The 18,176-nt window shown below is 58.0% G+C and overlaps 2 protein-coding genes across 3 annotated transcripts; one reads left to right on the top strand and one right to left on the bottom strand.

Annotated features, from left to right (window-relative positions):
- Position 1: 1 nt before the first annotated feature.
- stk36 (serine/threonine kinase 36 (fused homolog, Drosophila)) lies at positions 2–5,911 on the bottom strand. 2 transcript variants are annotated; one of them, XM_086176929.1, is made up of 19 exons: positions 5,688–5,911; positions 5,480–5,620; positions 5,259–5,336; positions 5,042–5,172; positions 4,713–4,962; positions 4,540–4,633; positions 3,789–3,979; positions 3,377–3,709; positions 3,006–3,137; positions 2,757–2,933; positions 2,578–2,669; positions 2,454–2,505; positions 2,176–2,283; positions 2,019–2,102; positions 1,838–1,952; positions 1,631–1,757; positions 1,395–1,554; positions 479–1,330; positions 2–394 (listed from the first exon to the last, which is right to left on the bottom strand). In XM_086176929.1, the coding sequence occupies exons 1-19, from the start codon at positions 5,769–5,771 to the stop codon at positions 281–283; spliced, it is 3,315 nt and encodes a 1,104-aa protein (XP_086033055.1). In that variant the 5' UTR covers positions 5,772–5,911; the 3' UTR covers positions 2–280. The 2 variants fall into 2 exon arrangements, with proteins under 2 accessions (XP_086033055.1, XP_086033056.1); XM_086176930.1 differs by having other exon boundaries at positions 3,377–3,706.
- Positions 5,912–7,474: 1,563 nt separating this feature from the next.
- adamts15a (ADAM metallopeptidase with thrombospondin type 1 motif, 15a) lies at positions 7,475–17,732 on the top strand. The gene is made up of 8 exons (XM_086177257.1): positions 7,475–8,769; positions 11,136–11,268; positions 11,347–11,514; positions 13,031–13,314; positions 13,413–13,590; positions 13,686–13,858; positions 15,309–15,484; positions 15,579–17,732. The coding sequence occupies exons 1-8, from the start codon at positions 7,867–7,869 to the stop codon at positions 16,372–16,374; spliced, it is 2,811 nt and encodes a 936-aa protein (XP_086033383.1). The 5' UTR covers positions 7,475–7,866; the 3' UTR covers positions 16,375–17,732.
- Positions 17,733–18,176: the final 444 nt, after the last annotated feature.

The raw sequence follows: 18,176 nt of genomic DNA, 5'->3' as shown, positions 1-18,176 counted from the left end.
GGACGTTCGAGATCGGGTTTATTTAGAAAACACCTGTCCAGCAAACATCTCATCTGGTTCCTCCAGAAAAGCAAACCCGGATGCCGACTTGACGGGAAGCGTCCGGCGGAGACGAGCCGGAGGTGCCGTACCTTCGGCTCGCTGCCGGTGGACCAGGACAGATGGAGCCATGGTCAGACCTGCTGGTTCGGATGCGGGTCCTCCCTTCGGCCGACGTCCTCCCGTGGTGTCGGCGAGCAGCTCGCGGTGACGTTCCGGGAACGGGCGTCCTCTCCGGCGATCAAACGCCATCGTCTCCGACGATCTGTCCGATGAGGCGCCCGTAGTCACACCGGGGAGACGCCAACTGCGACGCACGCTGGAGTTTCTCGGAGGCGTCCAGGGATATCAGGACCTTCACGCATGAGATTGAGAACCTGTTAGAACGCAAGAGCTCGTGGCGCCGGAAGATTCTCGAGGACCGGGGCGACTTCGCTACCTGGCGTATGGCGTCCTTCCGGCTGCACAAGCACAAGGACGCCACGGCGGCCCGTCTCACCGCCGCGTGGGAGTCGGCGCAGGCGGCTCGGAGCAGCCGGCAGGACACGTCCTCCCGCAGCAGCGCTGGAACGGCGCCGTCCACGTTCACCAGGTTCCCCAGCGCGGCGCAGCAGTGGCGCCTCGTGAGGGCGTCGCCGTCGGTGATCAGGGAGGCGAACATGGCCGCCGTCTTTCTGGCTTCCTCCAGCAACCCTCTGTCCTCCTCGTCGCCTGCCGGACACCTTTGACTTTTGTTCCCGGCGCCCGTCTCCTCCAAAGAGTCCACGGGTTTCCCGTCGGTCCGTCCGGCGCGGAACCCGCCCGCCAGCGCGATGTATCCCAGCCAGTTCCCCACCGCCCAGCAGGCCGTCCTGCGCACCGTCACGCAGGGGTCGGCCAGACGCCGCGTCATGGTGGAGAAAACGCGCCGCGCCGGCCGAGGCAACCGGAAGGGATCCACGTTCCCGAGAAGCCTGCAGGCCGCCGCCCGGACCGGGTCGTAGGAGTGATCCAGCGCCTCCCGCAGCACCGAGGCCTCCAGGCGGAGCTGCGGGTGCGAACGGCCGGGCGAGGATCGAGCCGCCAGGGACAGCAGCGTCAGCAGCTCCGCCGCCGAGTCCCACAGCACGTTCGGTCGCAGGAGGTCTCGTAGCAGCGAGCCGGCGGTCGGACGTTCGCCGTCGGACGCCCAGAAGGACCCGCGGGACGCCGTTCTCAGGTGGCGGACGGAGCGGCGAGGGTCGCACAGGAGCAGCCGGCTCAGCAGCGACAGAGGAAGCTCCAGCAGCGGAGGAGGGAGCGTCGGGATCACCTGGCAGAGAAGAACGTGACCTTCTGCGAGAGGTTCACCGCTCGGGTTTCGGACGGGAGCTCACCTCCAGCAGGCCGGGCACCACGCCGCCGCCGTCGTACAGCCGGAGGATCCCGGCGCTGGCGTGCGGAGGAAGGTCCAGGGCGAACGGGAAGCACAGAAGCTGGCAGCTCAGCGCCACCAACGCCTCCCGACCGGCGTCCGACCCCGAGGAGAAGTCACGGCTACGTGACGCGCGAGAAGAACGTTAGCTTCTGCGGCGGGACGAAGGGGAACATGGAGAGAACTTCAAACACGCACCACCCGGAGCTCATGATCCAGCCGAGGAGGTGGACGCAGCCCGACCGGCCCTCGCCGAACAGGGGAACGCAGGAGTACGGATCTCTGCTGAAGACCAGCAGCGAGGACGTCAGGAGGGCGTGCAGGCCTGGAGAGGACAGAAGAACCGGAAGACCGGCTTTCTCAGAGCCGAACTCGGGCCGGGATCCGCTCGTCGTCCGTGGTTACCGTTCGCCGAGCAGAGCTTGGCCTCCGGCGTGCGCCGTCTCAACGAGGAGCTGATTCTGCTCCACAGGTCCAGGAGCAGAGCTGGATCTAGAGGGCTTTCGGACCCGTCCCGGAGCTGCACGGAGAAGGAAGTTACTCACAGACGTACCCTCAGGTGACACTTTGTCGGAGGCCGGCTGACCTGATGGAGGCTGTGCACCAGGAGACACAGGAGGCCGTCCAGGAGGCCGCGGCCCGCGGGCATGGACGCCCGGAACATCTGGAGCTGGACGAGCAGAAGACGGCGGCTCGGTTTGAACAGAAGAAGACCGGAAGGACCTCCGACGGGTTCTACCTACCGAGGAACCCGGGAGGACGGCCCTCAGCGAGGAGGTCACGTTCTCCAGCCCAACGTCCGTCTGAGCGCCGCTTTGAGTCAACAGCGACAACACGGAGGCGGCCAGAGGCTGAGGAGATACGGCGAGGAGCACAGCTGGTAGACCATCAGCCCATCCGAGAGCATCGGTCTCCTGCTGTGATTGGACGAGAGGCGGGGCTCCTACTTCGCCCGCCAATCACAGGGACGCGTGGAGAGACCCGCAACCATTCAGCCTCTCATTGGTTCCTCTGTACTTACGGCCAAAGGTCGGAGGTCGTCCCGCCGCAGAATGCTGATGAACAGCTCCGGCCTGCGGGCGCAGAAGAGCTGGTGAGCTCCGGCGGTGAACCAGAGCTTCTCCTGAGAAGAAGCTTCACTTCACCTTTGTTTCTCTTTGGCTGATTCCCTGTGTTTCTCCCAGAAGGTCAGCAGGACCACCATCACCTGCCCGAGCGCTCGCACGCCCTCCGGATCCTGTGCGGGGAGAAGGTACCGAGCGTCAGCGACCCGAGACCTCCACCCACACCGGCCTCTACGGTTCCCGTCTCTGAGCCACCGGACCTCCGCGAGATGCGAGGACTCCACCGAGCGGTGGACCAGGTCCAGGAGGAGATGAGGCAGTTCCGTCTCCGACACCACCCGGTTCCGCCGTTCCGGGTCATCGGTCAGAATCAGGTTCTTCAGGACCTTCAGCGGCTGGAGGACACGCCACGCGTCTTGACCGGCGCCAGCTGTCAGCTGAGCGGTGCGAAGGAGAAGATCTGAGATGCTGCTGGTCCAAGACGGGCCAGAGGACGAACGTCTAGTCACCTGGTCTTTGAACGCCAAGATACTGGACTTGATTTGCGGTAAAACCACGCCGTAGTCCAGATGTTCCTCCCGGTGACGGTTTGGATCGGATTCCTGGCCGAGCTCCTCCAGGAGATCTTCACCGTCCACATCCTGCAGGACGTGTTGGGAGAAAGAAAGAATGAAGCGGTCGCCGTTCTCAGGGTTTCAACCACCTCCTGGTTGCTTGTCCTCGACCCCACTGAGGGCGAGAAGGTCCCCGCTTGGGTAACCACAGGGGAACTCTGTGAGGAGTCCCCATGTTCTCCCCTGGAGGTTCATCAGAGACCCTACATGGTCTGGACGTGGTTGGTCGTCTCCATATGAGGTGAAAGTGAGAGGATGAACCTCACCTCCTGGCCGCCCGCAGCTGGGGTGAAGGTTCTGGGCGTGTCGGATTCGCCGGCGCCGACCTCCCTGCTCGCCGGTGCCTGTCGGTCCTTGCTGGTCCTCAGCACCAGCCTGGGGCCGACCTCCACCGAGGGGAACTCCTGCTCGTAGTCCCTGCTGATCTGACCCTGGCGCTGCGAGCCGCCGTCGCACGCCTGACCTCGGAGCTGCGTCCGCGAACACCTGGGTCTGGATCTCCCGCTGGTCTGGCGCTTCGGACCGAGGTCGCGTTCGGCCGTCGGGTCCGAAGGCGCCGCGGAGGACGCCTTCCCGCTTCCTGGTCCGTCCCCCTTCTTCTGTCACGACAGACAAAACAGGTGGGACCTCGGAGAACCTGGGAGAACATCCGGCTCGGCCGGTCCGCCCCAGACGTACTTTGGTGGCGGCGTCGCCGCCGTCCGCCTTCCCCTTGTTGCCGCCGTCCGCCTGCTTCCTGATCTTCTTGATCAACCTGCTCTCCCCGGACGACGGCACCGTCTTCTCGGCGACCTGCTTGAGTTTGAGCGCCAGCATGTCCGGGCTGGGGGTGACCGTCAGAGGGCTGGAGACGTTCACGTCCGACAGCACTGAGAAGATACGGCAAAGGGGACGGTTGGGCGTCTCCAAGATGGATCCACGCGCCGAACCAAATGATAAGACCTCATGTTCCCGGCAGAGAGCTGCGTTCCTCCGATACAAACCTACTAGCAGCACCTTCTGCTCGCTCGAAGCGATCTCAGGCCAAACTGTTCTCAGTTCTACTACCTCAGTGGTGGAACAAACTTCCGGAAGCAACAAGACGAGCATCATCTCTCTCAACCTTCAAGAAACAGGTAAAAACTGTTCTCTTTCAGGACTTTTTACTGCGCTGATGCCCCAGATCAGGTGAGGCAGCAAGTTAGGCTATGCAGTGTGTGTGTGTGTGTGTGTGTGTGTGTGTGTGTGTGTGTGTACGTCTTTGTCCTAAAAAAAAAAAAAAAAGAAAAAAAAGAAACCCCAGCTTACTGTTCTGTATATTTCCTGTGCATCTTGTATTTGCAAGTGTTATTTGCAGTCCTTGTGTCCTCTATTGTAAGTCGCTTTGGATAAAAGCGTCTGCCAAATGTAATGTAATGAGTGATTTTTTTCATTTCGTGCGAGTCATCACCTAGAACGCCGTCGGCGACAAAGGGATGGTGCAGAAGATCCGGCCACGACAAACGCTTCTCGGGGTCTTTGGTCAACAAACCCTTCAGGAAACCCTGCGGAGGAAAACACCGTGTTCACCCGTGACTTCGCCACGCGAAGGTATTTCTTTGCCGAGGTGTTTCTTTTTCGTACCGCGCAGGTGCCGCTCATGGAGTCGGGCCACTTCACCGCGTCCTTCACGATGAGCTGCACCAGGCTGAAGATGGAGTTGGTGTAGAAGGGCGGCGCCCCCGTGTGGAGCTCGTACAGGATGCAGCCCAGGGCCCAGAGGTCGGCCGTGTGGTCGTAGGGCTTCTCCTGCACCAGCTCCGGGGACATGTACAGAGGCGTTCCCTTGATGGACGTCAGCACCATGGTGAAGACGCTCATGGCCCGGGCGAACCTGACGCAGAACGGGATCGGACCCGGTCACACGGGAGCCGCCGAGGGACGCGGACACTCACGACGGCCGCGGTACCGACCCGAAGTCGCACAGCTTGACCACGCCGCCTTTCCCCAGCAGGATGTTCTGCGGTTTCATGTCCCGGTGGAGGATCCGATGGGAGTGCAGGTAATACAGAGCAGATACCAGCTGGCAGGCGATGTCCTGGACCTTTCGGGGGAAGCAAGGAGACAAACCGTTGATTTGCAAACTCGGCTCCCGGTGCCGGGCGTGGGCCGCGAGCGACCGGCGGGCACCTGGCTGGCGGGTAAGCTCCCGTCGTCCTCCAGGATTTGGAAAAGCTGGCCCTCCGCGTACTCGGTCACCAGGACAACCTGTTGGGACCACAAGTGAGAAGATGGCGTGGAAATCTACGCCCCTTTTTTTTTTTTTAAACATGGCAAGTGCTGGATTCTCTGGGGTGGACGGAAAGCTGCGAGAAGTTGGAGGGTCGAAAGCACAAAGTGAACTCCCTCACGTCCGTGTCGGTCTCGAAGCTGTCGAACAGCTGCACGATGTTCGGGTGCTGGAGGTCCCTCAGGATCTCGATCTCTCGCTTCAGATTGCGCAGCTCCTTCTCGGAGCGACCGACCTTCGGCATCAGCTTGAGGGCGACCACCTGGCGGGCACAGGCAGGATGGAAGCAGGATGTTTGTTTTCAGCTTTGTTCGCAGGAGGTGCCTCACCTGTCCGGTGTATCTCCTCCTCCCCTTGTACACCCGACCGAAGGAACCTTCTCCCACCAGCTCCAGGACGTGGTAGGCGTTCATCTCAACGGGACGGAAAGCTCCTCCGTTAAATTGTAGAACCGCGGGGATAGTTTCGGGGTGTTAACGGAGGGGATTTAACTGCAAAACCGCGATGCTTGTTTCCGTCATATGACGCGAATGTGGCTAAAAGCTGCGCAGTTCGTGTCTTTACTTTTTCGAACGTAGTAACAACACAAACCGAGGGGAAGCCCGGGCCGCTGCCTTATCGTAAAAACGGAAAAAAATGTTAAAATATTCACTTTCCACGCAACGAAAACACCGAATACTAAGACCACTCAACTCTATTGTTAATAATTTTGGCGAAATATCTCAAACACGCAGTGTTTTACGTCGCTAGTGTTTCTTTATGATACGGCATCTAGAGGGGCACCTAAAAAGTAGGGGGTCCTTAGCCGAGCAACGGCCAGCGCGTCCCTGGCAACCGGCGAGCAGCCGCGAACAACAGAATTGGCGATAAATATTTTATTCAGTAAAAGAAAGAAAAGTAAACGAATAAGTACCAATATAATAATAATGTCCTCCTATATATTTTTAAAGACTAGAAAAGTTTTTTCCCATACAATTCAGTAGTGTCACTACCTCCAAACATGTGGTTCTCTGTGTGTGTGTGTGTGTGTGTGTCTCAAAGTGGATTAAAGTTAAAGAATCAAAGCATCACTGCTTTCAAAGTCAAAGACAGCTTTATTGTGAGTTTCTCCTCCTGTCCTTAACATGCAGAGGAATTGAGTGGACGTTTCTCTCTTTCCCACGGTGACATGGGAAAAATCATAATAAAGTGCACAATAAACATTCAGTGATAAGCTGCTCACAGATACAATTCACTCGTGCTGAGGGGAGAAGATGAATGTATGTATGTATAGAAATGTCAAGCAGCATGATGAATTTTACTGGAAATATGCAAAAAAAGCAATAGTGCAAAACAAATTGTCATATTGTAATAATACAATACAACAATACATGTAATTGTAAAGACAGTGATCAGAGTCCAGAGGGATTTGAGGGCAGAGATCAAGTAATGATTGCAAGCAAAAAATGAGATCTAGACTTATTTTATAATCTAGATCACACTTTTTTTAGTTTTCTTTGCAGGCGGTGAATCCGGCCCACACCATCATTCGTTTCAAACAACCCGTTGTTGATAAACCTTCAGGACTCATCTGACCCTCTCCTGTCCCCTGTCCCTCCATGGAGGTCTCCTCTCAGATCTTCACCATCCCTCCTCAGACAGAGTTTATCTCCAGAACATCTAGACGTGTGCCGTCCCTCTGATGGAGCGTGGGAGGAACCCGGAGAACCCTGTACAAAATGTTCACGCTCACAGGTGTTAAGATGGAAAAGGATTTCCAGGGTGGAAAAGGATTTCCTCTCGGTATCTGTTTCTCCATCCATCATCCCTCGATCCCTCCATCCCTGCTGTTTGTCTTTTGTCCAGCAGGGGTCACAAGTGTCGTGCACACGCACCCAATGACCGTGAGGAGCATCCAAGACCCCGTCCGAAGGGACTTGAAGTCCGCGGTGATTTTACTCCATCACTATTTCAAAATGTTTATCTTTTATTTCTTTTTCCAACAGGAAAGGAAACCCTCAAAGCAGTTTTTCTCTCAGTTGCGTGAAGTTCTTCTCCCCGCAGGGACGATTCACCACCATCCTCCTCCTCCTCCTCCTCCTCCTCCTCCTCCTCCTCCTCCCCCCGTGGACTCCAGTGAGTGAAGACTCGGATGAAGTGAAGCGCACTGGATTCCTGGTCGTGGAACATCTCGCCGTCCATCTGTTGGTGTTTGTCCCGCCTGCGACTGGGAGTCTTCGGAAGCCGTCATCCAAAGCTTGCCTCCTCCCCCCGAAAGGGGCGACAGGCTCTCCATCTTCTCGCATAAAGTCCACGGGACGCGGCGGTCGCGGCAGCAGACGCGGGTGGCGCGCCGTGGAATGGGTCACGACCGGGAGGACACAGCACCGAGTGGACCCGCGTCGTTTTTCTAGCCCCCCGCCCCGCACGTCGGACCATGCCCGCGGCGCCGACGCGCTCCCGTTGACCTTCCAGACTCGTCGGACCTTCTCCCCCCCCCCCCCGCGTCCGGTGTTTGCGAGCGGCGTCATGTCGGTGAGAAGAACCCACCTGCTGCTCTGCTTCGTGGCGTCCCTGTCGGAGGTCTCCCGGTGCCTGGAGAGCGCGCTGTGCGTCCCGGTGCGGCTGGACGCCGGAGACGCGGACGTCCTCCTCCGGGGGAAAGCCGTCCTGGAGATCCGCGCCTTCCAGCAGGCGCTGCGGCTCGACCTGCGGCTCGATTCGGACTTCATCGCGGCGTCCGCGTCCGGCCGTGACGCGCTGTGGCTCTCGGACGCCGGCGTGACCGTGGACCTGCGCCGCTGCTTCTACTCCGGATACGTCAACGGCGACCGGTCGTCGTACGCCGCGCTCAGCCTCTGCCGCGGCGTGCGTGGGGCGTTCGGTTACCGGGGCTGGGAGTACTTCATCAGCCCGGCGCGCAACGGCACCGGCACCGGCGGCGCGCACGGTGCGCACGTCATCCGGCGCAGGCCCGACGGCGGCCGCTCCGAGCCGGACTCCACGTCCAGATGCGCGGTGAGCAGCGACGTGAGCGCGCAGGTGGCGCGCACGCTGGAGGGCTACAAGCGGCCGCGGGAGGCCGAGGCGGGGCCGCGCAGGGCCAAGCGGTTCGCCTCCGTGCCCAGGTTCGTGGAGACCCTGGTGGTGGCGGACCAATCCATGGCCCACTTCCACGGGGACGACCTGAAGCACTACCTCCTGACGCTCATGGCGGTGGCGGCGCGTCTCTACCGCCACCCCAGCATCCTCAACTCCATCAGCGTGGTGGTGGTGAAGATCATGATCCTCTCCGAGGCGGACAAGGGGCCCAAGGTGTCCGGCAACGCCGCCATGACGCTGAGGAACTTCTGCACCTGGCAGAAGAAGATGAACAAAAACCACGACAAGCACGCAGACTACTGGGACACGGCCATCCTCTTCACCAGAGAGGTAAGACGCCAAAAAACCATCTCGCGCGTCGTTCCGACCTCCGCCTGAGGTCGCTTTTTTGGGGCGTCACGACGCACGAGATCCCTTCGGTCTTCAGCTCCCGTCGGATCGATCGCGGGGGACGGGAATGAACGCCAGACTTTACGGGCCGGAAGAACCGGGCCTCGGCAGGCGCGAAGGGTCCAGGCCGAGGAGGCGTCCGGCACCTTTACGCTTCAGCTTGGAGCGACGGTTGGTCCGGAAGGTGCCGGACCCTCGGGCTCCCGGTCCGGCCTGCTCCTCCGAAAAAACAGCAGATGGAGGCCGGGGTTCCTGCGCATCCCTTCCATGTTTCTGCACCCGCCGCAGCTGCAGCTCCGACTCCCGCGCCTCGCCGCTTTCCTCTTCGCCACATTTGCGCCAGTCCGGTCGCCGGGTATTTGAGGCGGGGCTGCATTTCTTCTCCAGGAGTTTCCTGGAGCGTCAGGTCAAAGGGTCGCTCCGCGGAAGCAGAACGCTCCGGTTGTCGTGGTCTTCTCCCTGCGCTCAAGGTCAGGCGCCGGGAGTCTAGATGTTGTGATGGACGTGATCCCTCGCCGTGGTCGCCCGGGGTCAGGAAACGCCACTCGACGGTTACGTTTAGGCAGCATTATGAACTCTCGCCATAGCTTGGGCTGAAATACCACCGGCGCGTCTTGAAATCGTCAACTCGGATGTTATTTCAATCAGACCCGGTTGTCTGAGGACTCTCTCCATGCAGGGCCGGTCTGGACCGGGTTCTGTAAGATCTACAGAAACCCAGTGTCGCCCCCCCAGGAGCGAGCGCTCGGAGGCAGCGGCGAGGAAACACGACCTCGGAAAGATCCCGGCTCGACGCTCCAGTAACGGCGTCGCTATTCATGAAAGAATAGCGCTTTGAGCCCCTGCGAGATGGCGAGCGCAGGGACTCGAGAGAAGACCCGAGGCTACCGCCGGCCCGCTGCCCGCTGGCGTTCACCCGAGCGCCCGCGTGATTCACGCCATTGTGACCCACAGCTGAGACAGTCGGCCGGTTGTGCCGGGTTCAGTCACGGGCGTCCGAGGCGACTCCATCGTCTGCATGGATGCCGTTCGTTCTTAGAAATCGCCCGCGCCGGAGAACGTCGGCCGTTCTAAAGCTCTGCGGTTCGGCGCCAAAGATCCAAGCGCCGGTCCAAACCGCCCGCGTCTGCTTCGCCTTTCAAGCGGCGGCATTCATAACGTTTGAAGCGGAGAAGAAACATGGCTGCTTCTGCGTCTCCTCAAACTCCCCGCAACGCGATACTTGTCAATATTACACCCAGAGCGCCACGTTTGGCCGGCAGCGGGTAAACCGTGTGTAAGACAATAACTCCTGAATGTTTCTCCGCTGAGATAACCGGCCCCATTGTTTTTTTTTACTCTCCAGCAACGCGCAGAGAAATGCCAAGCTAGACAGCAGATGTTGGAAGTAGGTCATCGCCGGGAACAAACTCATTGACACCGCCGACTCCGCTCCGCCGTCCATCGTTGCTCTTAATTCTGCTCATAAACGGGCCGAGCGGGGAGATGTCATCCGCGCACACCAGAACATCTGGTCTAGATCTGCGCCGGCCCACAATTGCAGTTTTGTGTTTTGGTTTTTCATTCGTTCTCGGAGGTAGAACTCCTCTGAACTTCACCTTTGCTTCCGAGCGACGCGACGCTAGTTTTCGTCACCGGTCGTTCGACCTCAAGCGTCTTCGCATCGAGTAGAACTAAAAGCAGGAGGTCGGTCTTCTCCTTCGCCAGTGAACCTCCTCAGGAGGAATGCGTGGCCGCTGGCGTTCGTGGCGGCCGGGCGTCGCCGGGCGGGCGCTCGCTCCCAAAGTCGACCTGTGATTAGGAGGCTGGTTGCGCTCCAAAGTGGATCCTCGCTGAGATCCAGGCTTCCCAACTCCGCGGCGGAGAAATAGGTCATTTGGAAAGTCTGGCTCCGGCCTGGAATCGTTGTGATTGGTTGACGTTTGCATGACCTCACCGGGGAAGGTGCGCTCCGGACGCCGCTGCCCGCAACAGACGCTTCGTGGTGGAAAGGTTTACTTTCCGCCCCCCCGGCACCAGGAGGACCCGTCCGGAGCCACGACTTTTAAAGGATCGGTCCGTGTTTCTTGGCGTTGGGGAGCATGCGGAGCCTCCCGCTCGCTGTGCACAAGACATCCGGGTGCACGGTACCCCGGTTTACTGTCACCGGCGGACGAGAAGGTCTGCCAGGTTGGTAACGGAACCCGGCGGTCGTCCGCGTCGAACCCGGACGGAGCATAGAGTTCCGTTTTCTTGCGTGTCGAGAAACGACGGGAGCTGAAAATGTGACTCATAATGTCCGCCGCCGCCGCCTCCGTGTTCTCCAGGACCTTTGCGGCGCCTCCACCTGCGACACCCTCGGCATGGCGGACGTCGGCACGATGTGCGACCCCAAGAGGAGCTGCTCCGTGATCGAGGACGACGGGCTCCCGTCGGCCTTCACCACCGCCCACGAGCTCGGTGAGCCGCGCCTCCGCCGCCGAACGCCGTCCCGTCGGAGGCGACGCCTGACCGACTCCCCCTCTCCCCTCCCGACAGGACACGTCTTCAACATGCCGCACGACAACGTGAAGGCCTGCGAGGACGCCTTCGGGAAGCTGCGGGACAATCACATGATGTCCCCCACGCTCATTCAGATCAACCGCACCAGCCCGTGGTCGCCGTGCAGCGCCGCCATCATCACCGAGTTCCTGGACAGCGGGCACGGTAGGTGTTTGCCGTCCTTGCTCACCAGGCGGCGGCTCGCGGATGCTTTCGTGGCGCCGTCTTGCGGGCGCCATCTAGTGCGGCGGGATTTCCGCGTTCGATATGGGACGGCGCGATCCCAGGGGGGAAAAAAGGCATTTCATGGGACGGAGATTGCACAGCGAGGACGCCAGACCGCAGGTCCTGCCCTGGGGCGATGCTAAACGTTTACTTTAAAACTGCTCCACATCTGTCCCAAATTAGAGGGTTCTATTCCGGGGAGACGCCGCGGCGGTTTGGACGGCGAGGCCGATCCGGACGGCGTTTCCCATGTAGAGTCGCTGCAAATAGACGTCCCGAGAACCAGGGAACTGAGGGGGTTGAGACTCTGACGTACATTTCTCACTTGACAGGGAGTGATTTCTGTCCCGCGCCTTCGTAACGCTGCCGCCGTTTTGTCGTAAATCCAGACCTCAAAAAAAAAAAAAAGCGGCGTCCAGGTGAGAGAGAGCACGCCGCCACACGTTCGGGGGCTTCTCGGCGTTGGACCGAGGCGCTCGTCAAGCTCCCGCTGGCGCCGGCGGTGAAGCTCATTCGTTCACCGAGCTTGAAGACGGCGGTTCATCAAGAAAAACAGAACTCGTCCGCAAAGCGTTGGTTCTGGTGTGACTGAGTCCCTCGAGGGCGTTAGCGGACGAGACGGGACACGCTTGTGGGTTTTTTTTCAGGGAGGTTCTCGTGGGGAGGGTAGCCAGATGTCGGACGCTCTTCATGTTATGTTGTATTTGTGTCTGCGCGGTATGCGCTGCGCGCAACCATCCAGACGCGTTCCTGAAACCCCCTTCTTTCCAAGAGCCTCAGGCTCCCTCGCAGCAGCGCTTTTCACCAAACATCTCAGCCGGTGGAGAAGAAACAACCGGGACGGGAGCAGGAGGTCCTCTGAGGAACCATCCTGGATCTCTTTGTTTACGAGTGGGCTTCAAACCCCCCTTTTTGGGAAAGCCTACATTAGCGTTAGCCTCGCTACTAGCTATGCTGCCATAGGTTTCCTCTGCTGAGGGACATCCCACGATTCACTTCTTTCCTTCTTCACCTACTTGTCTGAACTCATGACCCCATATCTTCTCCCGAGTCCCCGGCACACTCGTACCCCGGGGTGTGTCTTCATCTACTGCAGCGTCTCCCCATTCGTCCACCACTTTTATTTCTTGATATCATCACTATTATTATATCATTTCAGCTACAGGCATGTAGCTGTTGGCGCTAGCAGTTCTAGATCATTATCACAATCACAATATTGCCTTCTGTCTCTTTTTGCGCCTCCTGTTCGAGGCAGAAGGTCGCTCGCGTTGAGCTGGAATCTGTCCGATGTTTCCGCCCGGTAAAAGGCGGCGATTCCTCGCCGTTGTCGCCAAGCGCTTCCTCCCTGTTGGGTTTCTGTTGAGCGTAGTCCAAACCTGCTCCGCATGGAAAGTACCATCACACCACCGGGCCGGGATTTAAATAAAATCTGACTTGACTGTGTTTCCTCCTCCAGGAGAGTGTCTTCTCGACCAGCCTCAGAAGCCGTTGGTCCTCCCCGACGTGCCGCCCGGTGCGTCCTACGCCCTGGAACGTCAGTGCGAGCTCGCGTTCGGCGAGAACTCCAAACCCTGTCCCTTCATGCAGCCGCCGTGCAGTCGCCTGTGGTGCACCGGACACTCCAACGGGCATTTGGTGTGCATGACGCGACACTTCCCCTGGGCAGACGGCACCTACTGCGGTGACGGGCAGGTCTGCGACCGAGGGGTCTGCTCCGACAAACCCGTCCAAACTGTGAAGGTAAGCGCGACGGACCTCCCGAAGTGCCGTTGGAACACCCGAGCCTCCGTCTTTTTCGGTCTTTCCCTATGTTAGCTTTTTGTTCTGTGGATCCCCAGGTGGACGGGCGCTGGGGCAAGTGGGGCCCGTTCGGTTCTTGCTCACGCACATGTGGCGGCGGCGTCCAGCTGTCCAAGAGGGAGTGCAACAACCCGGTTCCGTCAAACGGGGGGAAATACTGCCAAGGGGTTCGGGTCAAATACCGCTCCTGCAATCTAAGCCGCTGCCAAGACACCGGTACAAATTGCTCCGAGTAGACAAACGCGTACGATGACATGTCGACCCCCCCGACGGCGTTCACCGTATCTCGTTTTTCCCGTTGTCTCGTCCAGGTCAGACGTATCGCGAGGAGCAGTGCGAGAGCAGCGGACGCAACTTCAACAGTAACCGGATCGCTCCCTCGGTGGTTTGGGTTCCCAAGTACTCCGGGGTGAGCGCCAACGACAGGTGCAAACTGGTCTGCAGGGCTAACGGCACCGGCTACTTCTACGTCCTAGCCCCCAAGGTAAGCTACTCTTCCTCAAAGTAAAGATGGCTCGGGTTGTAAACCTCTCTGACCGGCGGTCGTCGCGGCAGCCGGAGAATGCGAACCGGCGGGCGTGCCAGCGCAGATATAAAGGGAGGAAAATGTATGTCCTTTTGATAAAAAGGGTGTGGGTTGAGCTTGAGCGGTGGCGAGAGAAAGCTCACACCTCCATCCATCACGCTAACTGGAGGAGGCGATAAGAGCTCTCCGAGGACGCTGATTCATGGAGCAGCTGGATGTTCTAAACAATCAGAGCCGCGCCGTTCGCTCCTCTTGTACACTTTTGTTAAAGAGCGTGGCTTTATTAGAGCACAGAGGTTCAAAATGAGTTTATTTTGATTTACGTAGCCTCCAAACTCACCGGCGTCCCAGAAGAATCCCACCGCCTATGGAGGACGGACGCTCCCTGCCGCTAATTCAAGAGTTTCAAAAAATAATTCAATTGAAAAAGAAAATAAACAGACAGAATGCAGTTATAGATGTAGGCGATGTTTGCGACGGATCCAGATGTTCTGGTGCAGCCTCAGCAGGCACATGTAGCGGCGATGTATCCCCAGGAGTCGCTTTTCCGTTCGGATAAATTCCTCCCAAACCGCCGGGTGTTTTCCCCACAAGAAACTGGCACGTTATTTTCATATGTGTGAAGAATATTCAGCAGCCGCGGGGACTCGCCCAGCGCCGGCGGTCCCGGCCCCGATTCCAGCCCGATCACGGGATGGCGTGACTGAAACGCAACTTCCGTGACCAGACGCTAGCTTGAGGTGAAGGGCCGATTTAAAAATGACGCTAAACACATCACGCGTGTTTTGCCGTCCCCTCTGAAACATACGTGTTGTGATGACAACACGGAGGCGGACGCTGCCTCAGGGTTCATGGAATAGTAACCACGGGCTATCGGATGGTTGGAGTGTTTGTATCTTCTTCCTGCATCGCTGAAGAGCCCCGTTAGCCGTTAGCTAACTCTGCACTTAGTCTGGGCAAAATGTAGATGTTCCTTTGGAAGCCCTCTGGGTCGTAGCAGGTCAGGGAGCCTCTTTGTCGCTTCATTTCCTTCTGTCAAGTTCTCCCGAGAAAACAACCGACCGGTGACCACGCTAGTGTTTTTAAAAATAGTGCCGCTCAAGAAGTATCTGGTCATGGGTGCGGCTTCTGAGCTGCACCGATCACTCGAGTGCTCCCGCGGAACCGCTAAAAGGCCGCGCCTCGGAGCGGAGTAGCAGCTAAAATGGTTCTAGGAGGTGCGGTTCACGGTCTCCGAAGGACACGGCCTCGTCCCCGAAAAGGTTCTCAGATCCCACAGTGCGAAATGGGCCGACGTCTTGCTTCAGTGCCGAATGTTGCTAAGCTGCCGACGCGCAAAAAACCGATGCGACTTTTGCATGCAGTACGAACCTTTGGCTAACATCCGGCGCGGTCTCGTATGCTCCAGGTTGTGGACGGAACTCCCTGCTCCCCGGACTCCCTGGGAGTGTGCGTTCAAGGAAAATGCATCAAGGCCGGCTGCGACGGGAAGATCGGATCCAACAAGAAGTTTGACAAGTGTGGAATCTGCGGCGGTGACAACAAGGGCTGCAAGAAGGTGTCGGGCCTCTTCACCAAGCCCATGTGTGTACATCCTCTTTTTCTTTGGCGTCAACTCGATGGCATAATCGGCCAGGCTGTTAAGCTCTCCTTGTGTGTGTTGTGTTCTGGCACGCAGGCACGGCTACAACTTTGTCGTCACGTTGCCGGCGGGCGCAGCCAACATAGACATCCGTCAGCGAGGCTACAAGGGAATGATCGGCGATGACAACTACTTGGCGGTGAAGAACGGCCGTGGTCATTACCTGCTGAACGGGAACTACATCGTGTCCGCCGGGGAGAGGGACCTCATCGTGAAAGGCGGCCTGCTTCGGTACAGCGGCACGGCCGGCCTCTCCGAGACCCTGCAGGCGGTGAAGCCTCTCCAAGAAGCTCTCACCGTGGAGGTTCTGTGCGCCGGCAACTTGACGCCGCCCCGTATCCGTTACTCCTTCTACCTCGCCCGTCAGACTAAGGAGGACAGGACCGCGAAGAAGGACGCGCGTATGAACTCCCACAACAGTGTTCTAGCTGAGGACGGCGTGAAGGACAGGGGAGAAGACACCTTGAAGGACACTTACGGGAAGGAGAACCCGACCCTGGGGAAGTGGATCGCGACGAACTGGGACGTATGCTCGGTGACCTGCGGCGACGGGCACCAGAGGAGGATGGTACAGTGTCTGAGACGAGACGGAAAGCCGGGGTCGGATTGCGAGCCTTCGCAAAGACCGCCGGCCATCCAAGCTTGCGGGGAGCCGTGCGCAGAGTGGCACATGGGGCTGTGGTCGCCCTGCTCCAGAACCTGCGGGAAGGGCTTCAAGAGACGACCGCTGCACTGCAAAACCCAAAACGGGCACCTGCTGCCCAGAGATCACTGCACTGGCTTACGCAAACCGCAGGAGCTGGACTTCTGTAACCTGAGCCCGTGCTACTGAGTCGGCCTATGAGCCGCGAGTCCTCGTCGTCGTGTTTCCGACGGACACGCCGCGGCCGTCGTCGCCCCGGGCGGCGTGGGACACTTTCGTGACAAAGTGAAAAGAGGAGGCGGATGAAAGCCGTAGGACAAAAGCTGGAAAATATTTTTTTCCCCTGCCGCCGCTCCGACTTCATACCACATTATCCAGGTGTTTCTCGGACTGCGGAGAAAACACACACAAAACAAAACCCCAACATATAAAAGAGTGTCGAATAGAACAGAGGTTTGAATCACCTCGACTGCCACTGCCAGCTAAGAATTCCCGTTGGAGAGGAATCCATCTAGTTTACCTCACGAGTCTGACGATACTTCATCGATATCCGGCGGTGAGGAGTTTTTCTCAATTCAGGGCCGATGAAACCGGACAGACCTCCCTCCTCTGGGAAGTCCTTTGCGACATGGTTTACGCTTCAGAACTCTCAACGACAACAAGCGCCACGCAACTCTTCGTCTTCCAAGCACTCTCCTTCAGCACCGCTTTGAACCGCAATCCGAGGTGGAATTGGACGGCTCCAGCTAAACAAAGAAGCGCAGGATAAACAGGCCGGCGGTTTGTGCTTCCGGACAGCTGGCGTGACCGAGCAGCATCCAGCTTGCCTGATCTGCAACGAGCGTACCGCGTAGGCGACCGACTCCGCCGGTGCCAACGAGTTCCTCGTGGGCGTCCGAAGGGTGTCCGAGGGGTTGCAAACTTGCAAACAGATGACCAAAAACAAAACGTCTTCTTCTTCTTCGTCATGTGACGGCGCCGCGAATCCCCTCATTTGACCGCTCCGGCTGTTTTCTGGGCTTTCGTCAGTGTTGGGCCGGTGGCGAGGTCTGTTATGTCACACCTGTCTGGCAGCCGCCGCAGATAATTTATTATCGATGAAACGTTAAAGCAAATCATGGAACAGAGCTGGCGAGTGCCGTGTTATGCTTGTCCAGAGAGTGTGTTTTCCTGGATCTCCTCGTTCGTGGGCCCCACAGCCTGAGCCAAGCCGTTCTTTCACACTTGATGAAATCCTGTAATCCATTATATTTGTGTTTTGTTTCTTAAAGGGGCCAGATTGTGCGCTTCATCATCCAACTACAGGATGGATCCTTTAGTAGTTAGATTTTGTATTTTTTATTTTATTTCATCAGCTTTTGCACTTTGTACAGCAAAAGAAACCCGTGACTTAGTTGGGCTGCACTGTATACTATGTATACATTTATCCAGCTCTGCGCAAAACATGTAAATACTTTTAATCACCTTTTATTTTTTTTTTACAAAAACACTTGTAATGATCTTTGTCTTAAGTATATTTATTCCAAAAATAAAGCCTTGAAAGAAAAGCTGTGTTGTTTTTCTTCCCTTAACTTGGGAAACGCTCTCCATCGCCGCATGGCTGCAAAGGCAAAGATTCTCCGTTGACGCCTGATGGTGGGAAGCGACCAGAAACCCCGACGTTCGGACGCCAGGCCAGTAACTGGCACTGGGATTTTGAGAAGCACCTAAACCCTTCCTGCCAGGGCACCCGACAAACATGGGAACTACAGCTGGTGTCCACGGCAAGCGATCAAGTGTTTGGACCGACCACGGCGGGGTTGTTGGTCCATCGAGTCGGAGGGACCCTGAAGTGCAAGGCGACGCACGAGCAGCACTCCGGAGTCCGCCGTTATTGTTTTGGATCAACTCACCTGCGCATGGCGGTAGACCCGTTTCCAAAGTGCTCTGTTTACAAATCCCTCCAGTCTGGAGGGTCTTCAACATTTGGTCTTTTGGCCAAAGACAATCGG

This window comes from Fistularia commersonii, chromosome 29 (genome assembly GCF_037954325.1).
Source record: "Fistularia commersonii isolate RoL2024-O1a breed Wild chromosome 29, RoL_Fcom_v1.0, whole genome shotgun sequence".
In the NCBI taxonomy this organism is placed as follows: domain Eukaryota; kingdom Metazoa; phylum Chordata; class Actinopteri; order Syngnathiformes; family Fistulariidae; genus Fistularia; species Fistularia commersonii.
Note: the sequence above shows the minus strand (reverse complement) of the source record. Positions and strands in the feature narration are given on the sequence as shown.